General features: G+C 36.8%; 2 protein-coding genes across 6 annotated transcripts in view; one reads left to right on the top strand and one right to left on the bottom strand.

Annotated features, from left to right (window-relative positions):
• Window positions 1-631: 631 nt before the first annotated feature.
• Window positions 632-3,096, top strand: LOC107802519 (protein NETWORKED 3C-like). Its single transcript, XM_016626038.2, has 3 exons — window positions 632-763; window positions 882-1,013; window positions 1,927-3,096. Exons 2-3 carry the CDS (start codon window positions 911-913, stop codon window positions 2,583-2,585), a joined length of 762 nt encoding a protein of 253 aa, XP_016481524.1. The 5' UTR covers window positions 632-763; window positions 882-910; the 3' UTR covers window positions 2,586-3,096.
• Window positions 3,097-10,370: 7,274 nt separating this feature from the next.
• The window catches only part of LOC107802520 (protease Do-like 2, chloroplastic), a 30,378-nt gene continuing 25,825 nt past the window's right edge, over window positions 10,371-14,923 (bottom strand). For 4 of the 5 annotated variants that reach the window (XM_075219164.1, XM_075219165.1, XM_075219163.1 and 1 more), the window contains 8 exons: window positions 13,366-13,469; window positions 12,334-12,421; window positions 12,153-12,238; window positions 12,011-12,032; window positions 11,807-11,878; window positions 11,459-11,509; window positions 11,199-11,259; window positions 10,371-11,119 (listed from right to left, as the gene is read on the bottom strand). In XM_075219164.1, the coding sequence (XP_075075265.1) occupies window positions 10,872-11,119; window positions 11,199-11,259; window positions 11,459-11,509; window positions 11,807-11,878; window positions 12,011-12,032; window positions 12,153-12,238; window positions 12,334-12,421; window positions 13,366-13,469 (732 nt within the window). In that variant the 3' untranslated portion in view covers window positions 10,371-10,871. Of the gene's footprint in view, window positions 11,120-11,198; window positions 11,260-11,458; window positions 11,510-11,795; window positions 11,879-12,010; window positions 12,033-12,152; window positions 12,239-12,333; window positions 12,422-13,365; window positions 13,470-14,923 lie in introns of all 5 variants that reach the window. The other variant, XR_012693918.1, reaches the window with a different exon arrangement.

Below are 14,923 nucleotides of genomic sequence, written 5' to 3'. Positions count from 1 at the left end.
GTTAATTCTGACCTCTACTAACTCTAATGTGACGGACTAACTAACAGTACAACTGTCACATAGTTCACTTAACTAATCTTCTAGAACACTACTACTTAAATAGCACAATGTGCAATCATTACAAGCTATACATCTCAACAAGATTGTTCTAAAATTAGTCTATATATAACAAATTCCCTATATAAAGGGGTAAAAATCATATACTCCAATAAATTAAAAGTTAAATATATCTAATCACATATTACAAGGACCAAAATTAAAACTTATCAATAATTGAAGGATTAAAAGGGCTACTACTATCGCTAATTATATATAATAGATTGCATCAATTTCATGCTAGTGAAACATGTTACATAAAACTAAAGGAAAGATAAATATTTCTCAATAAGGCATGATGAATCTATCAACATATATAGTCATTAAAGTTAGATCTCTTTTTTTCCGGATCATATAAGATAAACGCATAATAATAGTAATTGGGGAGATCAATGCACAATAGGAAAAAAAACAGAATACATTAACAGATTACATTTTTGGACCGTTGCTTCACAACGCTCCAGTGTCCAAATACAAATGGCAATATAACTTGGGCCCAACCACCACGCTTTTCCTGAAACTGGAGCGGGATATGATTAAACTCCTACTACTGTAGTATAATATCAGTACCACGTAACTTCTTTCGCTACACAAATCAAAGTGCAAAATATCACTAATTAGCAGCTTCCGTCTTCTTTTGTCTTTGAAAGATTATACAACTTTTAAGGTGAGTTTCATTAATAGGTTTTGACTTGTATTTCTGAATCTGTTACTGCTGCACTTTATATCCATATCTAAATTCATATACTAGCTAAAAATTTGATTGTGTATCTTTTTTTGTTTAGTTATATTAAGTCAGATTGTTTAAAAGCAAATGGGAGTGGCAAGGGATAAGCTATCATCATATTGGTGGTGGTTTAACAGTGACAAAAATACCACCCAAAACCGGTCGCCGTGGCTTCAATCAACTCTAGCCGGTGAGAAACTGTACTCCCATCTTCTTCCTCTTATCTTTCTACACTCTACAGGCTAGAAACCAGTCACTGATTTCAAATTTATAACTTTTGTTGTCTATATTTTAATTGACATGTTTTGCATGCTTCTTTTTGATAAATTCGATGCTCGTTAAAAAGGTAGTGAAAACTGAATAGGCTATGAAAAATTGAATCTGTTTTGTCTTTATTTTCAACTAAGAAGCGAAAAGTATTGGTTTTGATCAATTAAAGCGCCATCTTTATGGTCCAATTGCTGGTGCGAAACTTTGCTATTCAGGTTAATTCGTCAAACTTTTATTATCTTGCTTTAGTATTAAGAACTGATTGCCTAATTATAATGTGGACCTATTTAGAGTCCCTTTTGGCTAAAGAGCCAATACTTTAAGAATAGTTGATGCTTGTTAGTAATGTGACAAGAAGTAACTAGTTTTACGCTCGTTGTCAGCCTGCCGCAACCCCCGTCTTTTATCCGAGTTTAGGACCAGCAATGTGAGCGAGCTCACACAAGCGGAGTTGTTGTTTCTGTTATATTCATCAGCAACATTTAAGATTGCTCGTGCCTTAGTATTATGCCAAAACTTTCGCTCTTCTTTTTTTCAGTTGCAGTAACCAAAAAAAAAAGAAGGGCAACTCGGTGCACGATGCATCCTCCATTCATGCAGGGTCCGGGAAAGGGCCGCACCCCAAGGGGTGTGATGTAAGCAGCCTACCCTAATGCAAGCATTAGTGGCTGATTCCATGGCTCGAACAAGTGACGTACAGGTCACACGGAGACAACTTTACCGTTGCTCCAAGGCTCCCCTTCTATTGCATTAACATAAATATTTTAAAATACCAAGGACTAGCAAAATTTCTCTACTTGCTTCATGTAGCCTATAGTTGTATATTGTTGCAGAACTAGATGAGAAGACTGAGGCAATGCTCATGATCATTGAGGAAGATGTAGATACATTCGCCCAAAGAGCGGAGATGTATTACAAGAAGCGACCACAGCTCATTAACATGATTGAGGAAATTTATCATGCCCATCGGTTGTTAGCTGAGGGATATGATCAAATCAAGCATACAACTGACCCGCGCATTTTAGCATCGTGGAAGTCTCCAATGCCTTTCACAAAATACTCAGAGGACAAATTGATCAACTCTATGGAGAAAGCCTATGACAGCTATTCAGAATCATTTGGCCCTGAGTCCGAGTCCTTTGATCTGTCAGAGATAGAGGATCCTGATAACAACGAAGAAGAAATCCAAATCCAAGTAGAGAAGGCGAAAGTGGAAGTATCAACTGGCCTTAGCCTTAAAACTGATGAAGTACTGAAACTGAGGGAAGAAATTGAGAGATTGAAGGAAGAGAATAGAATCCAACAAGAGCTTCTAATGCAGAAAGATGAAGAGAAAAGAGAGGCAATCAGACAGCTTTGTATAGCTTTGGATTTTCTGAGGGAGGAAAACAATAAGCTGAGGATGAGTGTAGCTACGACCTCTCCGAAAAAAGAAAACTCCATTGAGCTCAAAGCATCAAAGAAGGGGTTCTGGAAAAGGCTCTTTAGCTGAACTCCCAGTTCAGAGGCTGCAATTGTTACTAAGAGCAACTGATCAAGTACTAGTGATTTAGCTAGTATATGCAGAAAGGCATACTCAAAGATTATACTTCATTTGTGTAGTATTATACCTCAGAAATTATTCTTGATATTCTTTATAGTTATAGCAAAATTGTCATGTATAATAGTGTATGTCAGTGTCATTTTAATATTCTTTTGTTGGGCACAATCAACTGTGTTCATAAACCCTCAAACAGAGAATGGAAAAGCATGAATTTTGTATACAAAGTGGAGAGTCATTGTTTTATTCCCTTCTTATGCAAGAATCGTAATACATCTCAATTAACTTAGAAATGAAAATGTCATACGCCAAACAATGAAATCTAATGTTACAGCAAGTGATTATGTACCCTGATGAAAAAGCAAAATAGCATGAATATACTGTAGTACATGTGGACAGGAGGTGTGAAATTTTATAAACCAATAAACTATACCAGAATGCAGCAGCCATTAGGAAATTTACACAGCAAAGACCAGAATTGCACTAAAAAATAATGGTAGAGGAACTGCAGAGTAAATTGGCAATGACCCAGAAGGCTGAAATGGCATGAGAGATTCAGGAGCAAGCATAGCATCTGGATTTGGTGGGCTGAGACTTGAAGGTATTGTGGGTAGTGAAGAATCACTAGGAGCAAGTTCTGAGCCACCGGGCGAAGGAAACAGAGGAGTTATATCTGGAGAAAGTGCAGGGAATGGAGGTGAAGATAATGGTGGATTTGGCAATAATGCAGGTGCAGCTGAAATAGTTGAAGCTGGCACCTTTCTTAGGGAAGTTCTATCCAAGGCTAGAGAAGAAGAAAAAGATTGGCATACCAAGAAAATCATGAGTATAATCAAGAATGGCTTTTTGGAAGTGAAAGCCATTAATGATGATGAAATGAATGGACACCCTTTTGCCTATTCTTGGCACAGAAATAGTAAAGGTATTATCTTTGGTGGAAAGAATGAAAGAAAGAATGACAGAGTTGGTATTATGATTGAAGGATTATCAAGAAGAATGTAGTTAGGGAAATGGTCTAAGAAGACAGCTTGGAATGTATTGGCAATAGGACAAGATTGGTGAATGGTTATTGTTTGTGAAATCACATGAGGATGAACAGGAACTTATGTGTCCTTTTCCTCAGTGGCCTTTTGTTGCCATTCATAGTCTATGGAATTTTCTGTGTCTGATCTGACAAACCATTTTCAAAATTGCGTCTGCCACCTCCACCCAACTCCACCATCTCCATCCATTTGGATGATTTTTGTTCCACCCTTGATAGTTGATTAGTTGAGACTCTACACTTTATAGGGTAAGAAAAAGTGGAATACCTACCTCCACGTATCTCGAGACTCTTATCTTCAAAAGAAATTGATGATGTAAAATGTGATTTAGTAACTTGAAAGATATGGTAAAAAAGCACGCACGTTTAGGAATTTGGAATTTCTTGATGTATCCATGTAAGTTATAAGCAAGCACGTTTAGGAATTTGGAATTTTATGTTAGTTGGAGTATGTTCTACAATGTGTAGTCAAACATGAAAAGGTTGGTACCTACTCCAGAACAGTTCGATGACCTTTTGAGCTCATAGAAATGTGATGTGGCCCCATAGGGTTAAGAAAAAAGCATTTTTTTTTTTCTGGTTTTCACCCGATGTCTGGTACCCATATTGGAGCCTGACTAAATCCGGATTCGCACCGAGAAGTCCCACATTGGGGAGTAAAACGCTTCCTAACAAAGGCGACTCCATACCCAAGGCTCGAACCCGAGATCTCTGGTTAAAGATGAAGGAGTACTTACTACTCCACCACAATCCTCATGGGTAAGAAAAACTAATTAATACACCATCTATCTTACTCTTCATTTTTATAAAATAAAAACTAGAGAGACGTTATATTCAAAATGAAACTAGTTCTGCTGCCTAATAGAACTTATACAGATGACCCGAAAATGATTTGATACGCCCTTTAACATGTTTCAGACCAAAGATTACTGGTTTTTTTAAAAGGAGAGGCCGGAGGGGCTGAGAACAAAAGAAAAAGGGATTTTTATCTTTCTATGTCACATATGAAACCTTATTATCCTTAATGTTTAAGGTTTGATTTAATTATACTTAGTATACCAAATTATCAATCCTTATACCATACTTAATTAAGGGTCTAATTAATGAGCAGTTTTTACTCCTTAATTAAAGATGTCCATATATCCCACGTTTCTCTATCCCCTAATTCCTAAGATCTGCGCCGCTTCCCCCCTCCCCTTTCTTCCTCTTCTCCATTCCTTCTTCTTCTCAAAAAATACAGAGATGGAAATTGCAATTTTGTTACGTACGAAATAGTAAGGCCCACACTTTCATATTTCTTTTCGGATTCAGAATCATATTCTTATGGTTTTACGACATAGAGCTACTGCCTTTTTGGTATGTAAGCAAAAGCAATCTAGGGCACATGCTTTCATAGTTTTCCTACTTCTTCTCGGATTCAAAATACTAACTATTATAGGATTATGGTTTTACTATAAAAGCAATCCCTCTCAATTTTTCCGTTGGAGAAGAGAAGCATAAGCCCAGCCTCAGGCGTGTCAAATATTGATATCCATCTCAAAATTCTATACAATATTTACCTTCAAATCACCTCTGAAACCAATCAATCCCCTACCCCTTCTTCTGACTTTGATTCAAAGATTCAACTTTTAAAGACTAAGCTTCACCCTGAAACCTTAAATTGTTTTGTAGTTTTTTTTTTTGTAGAAATTTTGTAGGTGAAGAGAAAATTTTGTAGTCAACATTTTTTTCCAACATAGATTGTAGTTTAATTGTAGTATAAATGTAGTAATTTTGTAAATACCCTTAAAAACAATACTACTTTATACAATACTAAAACTGATTTGTAGTTTATTTGTAGAAATTTTGTAGATGGAGAGAAAATTTTATAGTCAATATTTTTTTTCAACATAGATCGTAGTTTAATTGTAGTATAAATGTAGTAATTTTATAGATACCCTTAAAAACAATACTGATTTGTAGTTTATTTGTAGATAAATGTAGGAATTTTGTAGATATTAACATAAAATCAGACTTTCATAGAATTTGTAACATAACAATTTTAATAAGCTCCCCCTAATTCCTAAGACCAACGTCGTTTCCCCTCTCCCCTTTCTTCCTCTTCTCCATTCCTTCTTCTTCTCAAAAAATACATGAGACCTATTTTTTATAATCATATTTTTCCCATTCAATTGTAGTATGATTGGGCTTTTGGACATGATTGAGTGTTGTTGCTGAGGTATTGTTCTATATTTTATTATATTTTTGATTTGTGGATTGAGAAAAAAAAGATGAAGAACAGAGTATCGACAGTATTGGTTTCTACAATTTGACTTGATTTTGTTGAATAACTGTCACACCTCATTTTTGCGCGTCTACCCCGAAGGATAAATGCGTGAGGGAGTTTTTCCAATTTAAGTGATAATATTCGAAATGAGATTATTTATTCATTCCAGAGTCGCCACTTGGGAAAGGTTTGGCTTTAGGTGTCCCAAGTTACCGGTTTATCTTGAATCCCAAATCGAGGAAAATATTCGACTTTCCAAATGAAGTCTGCAAACCAGAAATTCTAAGTAAGGAATTCTGTTGACCCGAGGGAAGGTGTTAGGCACCCCCGAATCCCGTGGTTCTAGCACGGTTGCTTAAATTGTTATAATGGCTAAATATCTGATTTTAATACATGTTATAACTTGTGTGCTTTTATTAGGTTTAAACCGCTTTTATTATTATTTATTTTTTATGGAATTGCAACGTCGTGAAAATGCATTTCGAACCACGTCACAATCAATGCGCCCGTGGTTGTTAATACATTCCGACTCCGTTGAGATTTGGATTTGGGTCACATAAATGCGCACCCGAATTTAAGAATATAATTTAATTAAATCGCGCCTAAAGAGTCTAACGCGTTATTATTTTAGGAAGAGGCCGTGAAAATTCGCTAAACGGCCAACTCCGAAGTCTAACCAATTATTTTATACGTTTATTGAGGGCCCCGCGATTTGTAATTTATTTGGCGAGGCGCGCCTCATTTTATTTTAAAGGTCGTCCTATAATGACTATGTTTTCTATTTCGTTTGTCTCTAAAATAAATGAAGAAAAGGTCCTACTTTATTTACATACTTACGAGTTATTATAGTTAAGTTTCGAACATGATTCGTTAAATCTAAAATGAACGTAGTAAGAGCAGTCTGTTTGACAGTTATGGGCCCAGGCCCAATGTGCATGGCGTGAAACTGGTCCTGGGCCATCCTTATTCCAATTGGGCCTAGTTAACTTATTTTTACATATGTTTGACATTTACAAAGGGGCTGAAATGTGAACCTGTGTTATCTAATTAAACAATGTTCCTATAAGTTTCAAAACAAGCCTTTTGTTCCATGGGGTAACTATTAAATATTTAGAAATAGTCTAAGAGGCCTAACATGTTTTTTTTGTTTGAGATATACTATTTAACAAATAATACTGAAACAACAGAATATGTTTTCTACAACATCACTCCATTTTAACTAAGCGCACAAGGGAGGAAGTTTACAACTAAACTACTACAAAACATTTGTTCAGTTATACATAGCCCACATCTATGTGATTCTAGTAGAAGACATGAACTATTATATGTATACCGCTTAATGTTCAATATACAACTAAAAGGTATTCAAAAACAACTTCAACTCTTCATTTTTCATTCATGCTTCAAATTTCAGCTTACATTGAACCAGTGGATCAGTTGTGTACCTGATATTGGAAAGCAAAAGAAGAAGAGAAGTGATCAGTGCAGCAGCAGTAGTGTAAATACACAGCAACAACAGGTTCAGCAACACAACAAAATCCTAGGAAATCGAAGTATGACCCAAAAGAAACACTCTGAATCGATCGAGATCAGTGACAGAAAATCCGAGCAGCAGAGGCGGGCCAAACCAAATTTCAGAATGGTTTCGAGAACCAAATAAGATTGCAGAGATGACTCCAAACAAACCAATATGCCCAACAAATGAATCCAGCACCCACAAGCCAAACTCAAATGAAACAGAAACAAATCGAATGACTCGCTACTATGGTTCGAATGAGTCCAATGACTCCAAACTTCTAGTACTGGACAGTGTTTCTCCTTCTAAAAAAGGAAACTATGTTCTGGTCTTTTAAAAGAGATATAGGAGCTAAACTTCCAATGGGATATTGAAAACAAATTCAAAGAAGAGAAAGAAGTCAAACAGTATTTTTCTTTTGCTCTCCAAAAGCTCCCTTTTCTTCCCCCTCCCTGGATGTCCTGAACCCTTCCCCTTTTATAACCCAAACTGACCTCCATTCCAGCCTGTTAAAACCAATTAAAAACTGACCCCCCATGCTTCCTTATTCTATTTTTTTTTAAAAAAAAAAAGCACTCATTCTATACCCCTTTTCGGATGTACCTCTTTTCAGTTTTTTAAAGTCTGAAAGGCCTGTTATTCTCTGCAGACCATTAGTGGATGTTCAAATAATATTTAATTCTAATCAAGCATGGACAAATGAATTGATTAATTCAAACGCATCTGACCACACATGGCTTCCACTAACAGTTTTAAAGCAGTGAATTAAATCCATTTCATAAGTTAATACAATCCCTAGACTAATCGATAAAGGGTACAGATTGACTCAATCAGAATTGAAGCAATATGAATCAAATTGTCATCAGGTTATTTTAACATTCAAAACTGCGAGACTAATCGACGACACTTATTTAACAGACTATATATTACAATATATACAATCGATAACAAATAATCGAACTCGAACAGGCGCGGGGGTGATTTCATACTGATAGACACAGTGATTTTATGAAAACCTAACTAATCGACAGAGCCTATTCGACTCGATTACACAAACTGTAATTACACGCAACAAACGTGCAGAAGCAAATTCGACCAAATAAAAGGTCCGGGCGAGATGGACAGAATAGTCGACACAATTGAAAACAACTCAAACTGACATTTAAACACATAAACAAACATCAACAGACAAAAACATGGAACTGACAAGGAAAAGAAAATACCTTAAGAAATTGAAGGTTAGACGACCCCGTCTTGGACTCTGACTCGGACCTCTTTTGGGGTCGAATGGTCCTTAATCAAGTGTTCTCAACGGAGAACACTTCGACTAAGGTCTATTAGACCCCAAACCTCTGCTAATTTGGACAAATTCCTGGTTATTGGATTTCTAGGGTTCTTGGGGCTCAGATTAGGGGTTCGAGCTTTTCTGGTTCGATTCGAACCAAACCAAGCTTGGTTTGGTCACGAGGGAGGTCAGGGGAGTAACTGGTATGGATTTGGGGTGGTTTGGCATAAGTTGAGGTTTGGCTCGAATCTTCAAATGAAGATTCGAGACGATGGGGGAAGATTTGAGACAAGGGAGTAACATATTTGGAACGGGGGTGGTCAGATGGTTTAGGGGTGTTAATCTGGTGACCGGTGGCATCGATGCCGCCGGGTTTCAGGCGATGGGGTAAGGTGGCGGCGCTAGGGTTTCATGGGGGAGTCTGTCTCTGAGTTCAGAGAGACGAGAATGAGAGATGGGGGGTCTGGCTTAGGGGGGCGTGGGGTAAGGGATTGGGGTTATATAGTTAGGGGGAAATTTGATCTGGGCCGTCAGATCATTCAAGATAAATGGCCTGGATTGATCAACTTAATGGAAACGACGTCGTATGGGTTAAGTGAGACCGGTGGGTCTCTGGGTGAGACGGGTCGGGTTAAGGCGCGGGTATGGAGACGTGATCTTGGCCATTGATCAATCTGAGATCAACGGCCCAGATCAAGTGTGATCAAAACGACGCCGTTTGGACGTCTCTGAGATTGGCTGATCTGGACCGGGCAAAAAACAGTGCTTTGGGCCTGATTTTGGGTCCAAATTAAATGGCCCAATCCCGATTTGTCCAATTTTAACTCATTTCTTTTCTTCTTTTAATTCCTTTTCTAAATACTAATCTACCAAAAATCCTAAAATAAGTTGTAAAACTACAATTATATTAAAAAGACATTAATTGACTCACACAAGATCAAACATTAATTAAACAAAATCACACCATTAAACAATAAAATGACAAAATTACCAAAATAATATTTTTTTTGTGATTTTCAATCATTTAAAAACCAAATACGATTTAATTCCTAATAGTAGAATAAGATCCTAAATTTATACGCAACAAATTTTTGTATTTTTAATTAATAAAAACAAACAATCAAAGACAAAAACTACAAATAACTATCAAAAAATGCCACGCAAATTCTCAACATTATACACAAAGACAATTTGTTTTATTTTTTGATTTCTTTTGGAGTAGTTGTCGTGGAAGCAAAAATCACGTGCTCACAATAACTGGTCGCCTTTTTAATGTCTGGATTGAGGAAGAAACTCGACGAACTGATTTCTACAATTTGATTTCAGTTTGTTGAAGCTTTTCGTCTTTTTTTTTGAATTACGAAAAAAATTTGGGAGAGATCAGATAAAGGATTTGCGTTCAAATTTGAACTGAAGGTCGCTAAATCAATTAGGATATTCTTTTCCTGATTTTTGGCGCGCCATATTAGGAAGATTCAGCTACTATTAATTACTAATTAATGAATGGTATAAAAATTGTAGAAAAACAGTGCACATGTCGGGTAATTTACAAAATATGCACATATTTGGTAATAAAGTTTTATTACTAGTATAGGAAGGAAAAAATCCCAAAGAAAAAACAGAAGTACTAAATTAAATTGGAAGCTCCTTTATTAATTGCTACATACATTGAATATAATGTGAATGGTTAGAAAACCTCAAATCACATCAACTCTCAAAATTTCCTAAAAAGAGATGTCACAGCCTATACCTGAAAAAATAAACATTAGAAATGATGCATACTAAATGTGCAATGCCCATGCACTTCCATTTCATTCAAAGGCAATAGCCACCAGCACCTTGATTTCCTAACTGGACAATTCTTTTGCATCCATCAATTGTATCATTTGCTACATAATTGATTATTCACTTTGCTGGCAATCTTGCTACAAATCCAGAAGGCAGCCAAGAAAAGCACTCGTGTGTAGAGTCTCAATGCAGATTGCCTGGTCAGCTGATTTCTTTCCCCTCAAGTAACCAAATGTGACAGAGATCTTTAACTGTCAAAATAACCATCTTAGGCATGAAAACTTTAAAAGAATGGCTTGGCTTCAAGTGAGAATCAGGATCAGGCTTCATAGACTATGTGATCAAGCCCAAAGAAGCCCTTCAGAGCCAAATTCCATGTTAGAAACTGGACTATCACCAAAGTTCTGTTGATTGGTTGCTTCACTTTGCTCTATGGAATCAACATATGCTCCCATAAGATCAGATGATCTTTCAGCTGGAATGCCATAGTCTTTGAGAATACTAGCTGAGGCGTCTAGGGCTGCCTCCCTTTCCAGAACGACCAAAAAATTGTCTTCAAATTCAAACACTAAATATTTGCCTTTGCAAGCTGCACGAGCAGACAAATCTGTAACTGCCCCAATTCAAGAGAAAGAGAACTCAAACTATGTATATATATTAACACTTACAATCCACTAGATGAGCCAAATGGTGAATGTTTTTAATTCGGGTGCCATTCAACTTCAAGACCTGCCAATAAATTGAAAACTGAGACTTCACTGAAGAAGCATACAACAGCAACGACTATGTCTCATTCCAAAGCTAGTTGGGGTCAGCATATGAATCCACTTCATTGAAGAAGCATATGTGACTAATTTGAAATTTGATGTTCACACCAATTACAATTTAACTGGTAGGATTGTAAAATAAATGTACATAAGTAACTTGCCTGCTCATTGCTCATATCCTCATACCCAATATTTACTTCATTCGCCAAGACCTACAAGCAAAATAAACCATTAAAATATAGAATTATTTTACGTAAATTAACCTCTCGGCATCATCTAGAGGTGATAAAATGGGTTAAGTGATAAAGTAGCCTCGAACACCAAGGGTGATAATGGCAGGCTAAAACCCATTTAACCTTAAATCATCACCCTTAGGTTATGTCCGCTGCTCCTGTTCCCCCACCATGGCCCAGTATACTTTCATGTCCAGTAATGAACAAGAGAAAGGATCTACTAGTCACTATATCCGCAAATCAATTTACAAAGGCCAAAACTTACTCCATACACACCTGGGATAGTACAACAATCTGTTGCCCTTCGAACTTGGCCAAAGAGTATCGAGCCTTGGTCAATAGTTTCAGCTAATAAAATTAAAAGAAAACAATCACGACAACAAAGTATTTCTAATCATTGACTTATCAAAACAAAGAAACAAAAAGAAAAATAAAATAGTTCTAATTATAGTGAGCAATCATCATTTTGTGAAGACTCACCCCAATGCTATCTTCTTCTTCCCTGCCAAATAAAGTATGAAAGTTTTTTTATCAGAGGGAGAACTCTTATACTAATAGGTACTAGAAAACTAGCAGATTGCTAGCTCCATATAACAATATGAAGAATTCTGGCAAATCTTACTCTATTAGTGGTTCGGATAGTGGTGTAAAGACCAAGCCTGCAACTATTATGTATGAAGGTTGACCACCTTCTATATGATAAGGAACCTTCAGATGAGAGCAAACATATCTAAATAAATTAAACTGAGATTCAAGTGTTGGTCAACAAAAAGACTGAGGGTCAGCTAACATTTCTTTTATACCAAATGCACACGCGGCTTCAGAACTGCTTGAACTTTCATGAATTCTCCAGCTCTTATAATACCAAGCTCAACTGAATCACCACTGAATCTGAAAAGGAAACAACAGTTTTGTAAGATATACAGTAGCAAGTGCATACTTAATAAATCGACATGCAGGACCAACAATGATATGGAAGATTGGGAAATTCTGGAGTTTGATATCAAGGATTCAGTGGAAATAGTAGCATTAGGCTGATATCCATTTCAAGGTCATCAAGGAAATAGAAATGGATCCACTGGGAGAAAAAATAAAAAAGACTATTCAACCCTCAGAGTATACAAAATGATAAGCATTCCCTGCTAGCTTTGGCAAACTTAATTTAAGGGCAGAAACCTAAGTTGCTCGGACTCGGGTGCGGGCATCCGATACGGGCACGGATCCGAGTGTCGGATTCGGCAGAATCTAAATTTTAAGATTCGGGGGTGTGGATACAGGTAAGGATACGGGTGCAGGGATTCGGCTAAAAGATTCAAAATTATAAAAAATAGAGCTATAAGTCCGAACTCAGAACACGACCCCTTGAATTCTTGGTTTTTCTAGAACACGAAGTAGCAAATATGAGACAAAAGTACTACAATATTGAAGGTATGCCATTTCGCATGTCCTAAATCTGTTTTATTTTTAATTTTAAGAAATCAAAATCTCAATTTCCCTCCAAATTTGTCGATGGACTTAGGTCCAAGTATCCGAAGTTAGTTGATCGAATCCAGGACGTATTCCGCTCCCGTCCCGTGTCGAGACGGGTGCGGCACAAAAAACGAAGAGTCTGCACAACTTAGGCAGAAACTTATGTGGAAAAGACAAAGAGGGAAGTGGTGTCCTGAAAATTGGTAATTACATAAACTAACCAGTCTCAGAGTTTGTCATTCAAACTGAACATTAAGTGCATAATGTTTGTCAAACTTATAATAAATAAATAAAAAAGATGTTTGTCAAACATACTAATGTCCTTAAATGCAAATTTAACTTCTTTGCAAGTAATTGAACTTTACTTTTGACTAATGAGATAGCGAAAAGCTATACGTTCACTTGATCGAAACGGCACTGTTCCTTCAGACCCAACATGAACACCATCAAAACTAACAATGACGTCGCCCTGAAAAATGCACCAAGTATCATTTAACTTAGTGACATTACCAAAATAACATGCCTGTGAAACAATTAAATCCAAACGAAATTTCCTACTAACTTAACACCATAAGAATGGGAAAAATCAAGTAAATCAAATAGACAGGTGACATGAATCCAGATACCGACAGAATATCCATGTCGCCTAACTCATTTTCACACCTTAAAGTGTCATGTCTTGAAATCACTTGAGTTCCAGCACCACATCAATGGTGCATGTTACTCGATGTTGTGAAAGTAGCAATTAATAAAAAGAATGTACAAACTATTGTGAGCACGTGATTTTTGCTTCATGAAAACTACTCCAAAAGAAATCAAAAAATAAAATAAAATTTTCTTGGTGTACAATTTTTAGGATTTGCGTGGCATTTTGTGGATAATTATTTGTGTTTTTGTCCGTAAATGTTTACTTTGTTATAGTTAATTGAAAAATAAAAATATATATATATACATATTGCATACATATTTAGGATTTAATTATGCATTTAGGAATGAATTAAACAATTAATTGACTCTAAAAGGAAAATCATAAAAATATGCATTTTATTCTATTTTGTTGTCATTGTGTGATTTTTTTTAAAGATCCTAATTTGTGTGCTAATTGTTGTAAGTGTTAATTAATATTTGTGTAGTTTTATTTTTTGATTGTTACAATTTAATTATGAATTGTGTTTAAATTGATTAAAAGAAGAAATGAAAAGAGTTAAAAATATAGGGCCAATCAGATCTGGGCCAGAAATTTAGACCCAAAAATCAGGCCCCAAACGTTCCAAAAAACCCGGTCAAATCCAGTCCACCTGCAATTAATCCAAACGACGCCGTATTGGCGTCTCAAATCTGAGTCGTTGATCAAACTGGATCGAACGATCCAGTTCAGCCCCTGCATAGTTGAAACGACACCGTTTCAAATGATCAATCTGAGCCATCCATTTTTTTTGATCCAACGGCCTCAAGGCCTCAACACGACCCGATCCACTTCACCCCCGGACAACCCATTCCCCAACTCAAACCAAACGGTGTCGTCCCCTTTAAGTGAATTAATCCAGGCCGTGGATTGTGGTTGATCCAACGGCCAAGATCAAACCACCCCTCCCCTATATAAACTCAATCTCCTAACCCAGGGTGCTCCCTCGTCTTCCTGTTCATCATCGTCTTTGAGACGATGCCCCCCCCCCAAACCCTAGCCGCCCTAGCTCCCCCTCGCCTGAAACCCGGGGGCAACTACGTTGCCGGTCACCAAACCAACACCCTAAGACCACCTGACCACCCTCGATCCAAATCTGGTAACCGTTTAGCTCGAATCTTCCTAGAACTTCTCGAATCTTCATTTGAAGATTCGAGCCAAACTCAGATCCAAACCAACCAATCCCTAATTAACACCACAGCACCCCCTAACCACCCTCGTTACAGATCTGTTGGTTG

Source organism: Nicotiana tabacum, chromosome 8 (assembly GCF_000715075.1).
Source record: "Nicotiana tabacum cultivar K326 chromosome 8, ASM71507v2, whole genome shotgun sequence".
In the NCBI taxonomy this organism is placed as follows: domain Eukaryota; kingdom Viridiplantae; phylum Streptophyta; class Magnoliopsida; order Solanales; family Solanaceae; genus Nicotiana; species Nicotiana tabacum.
The sequence above is the reverse complement of the archived record's forward strand: the minus strand, read 5'-3'. Positions and strand labels throughout refer to the sequence as shown.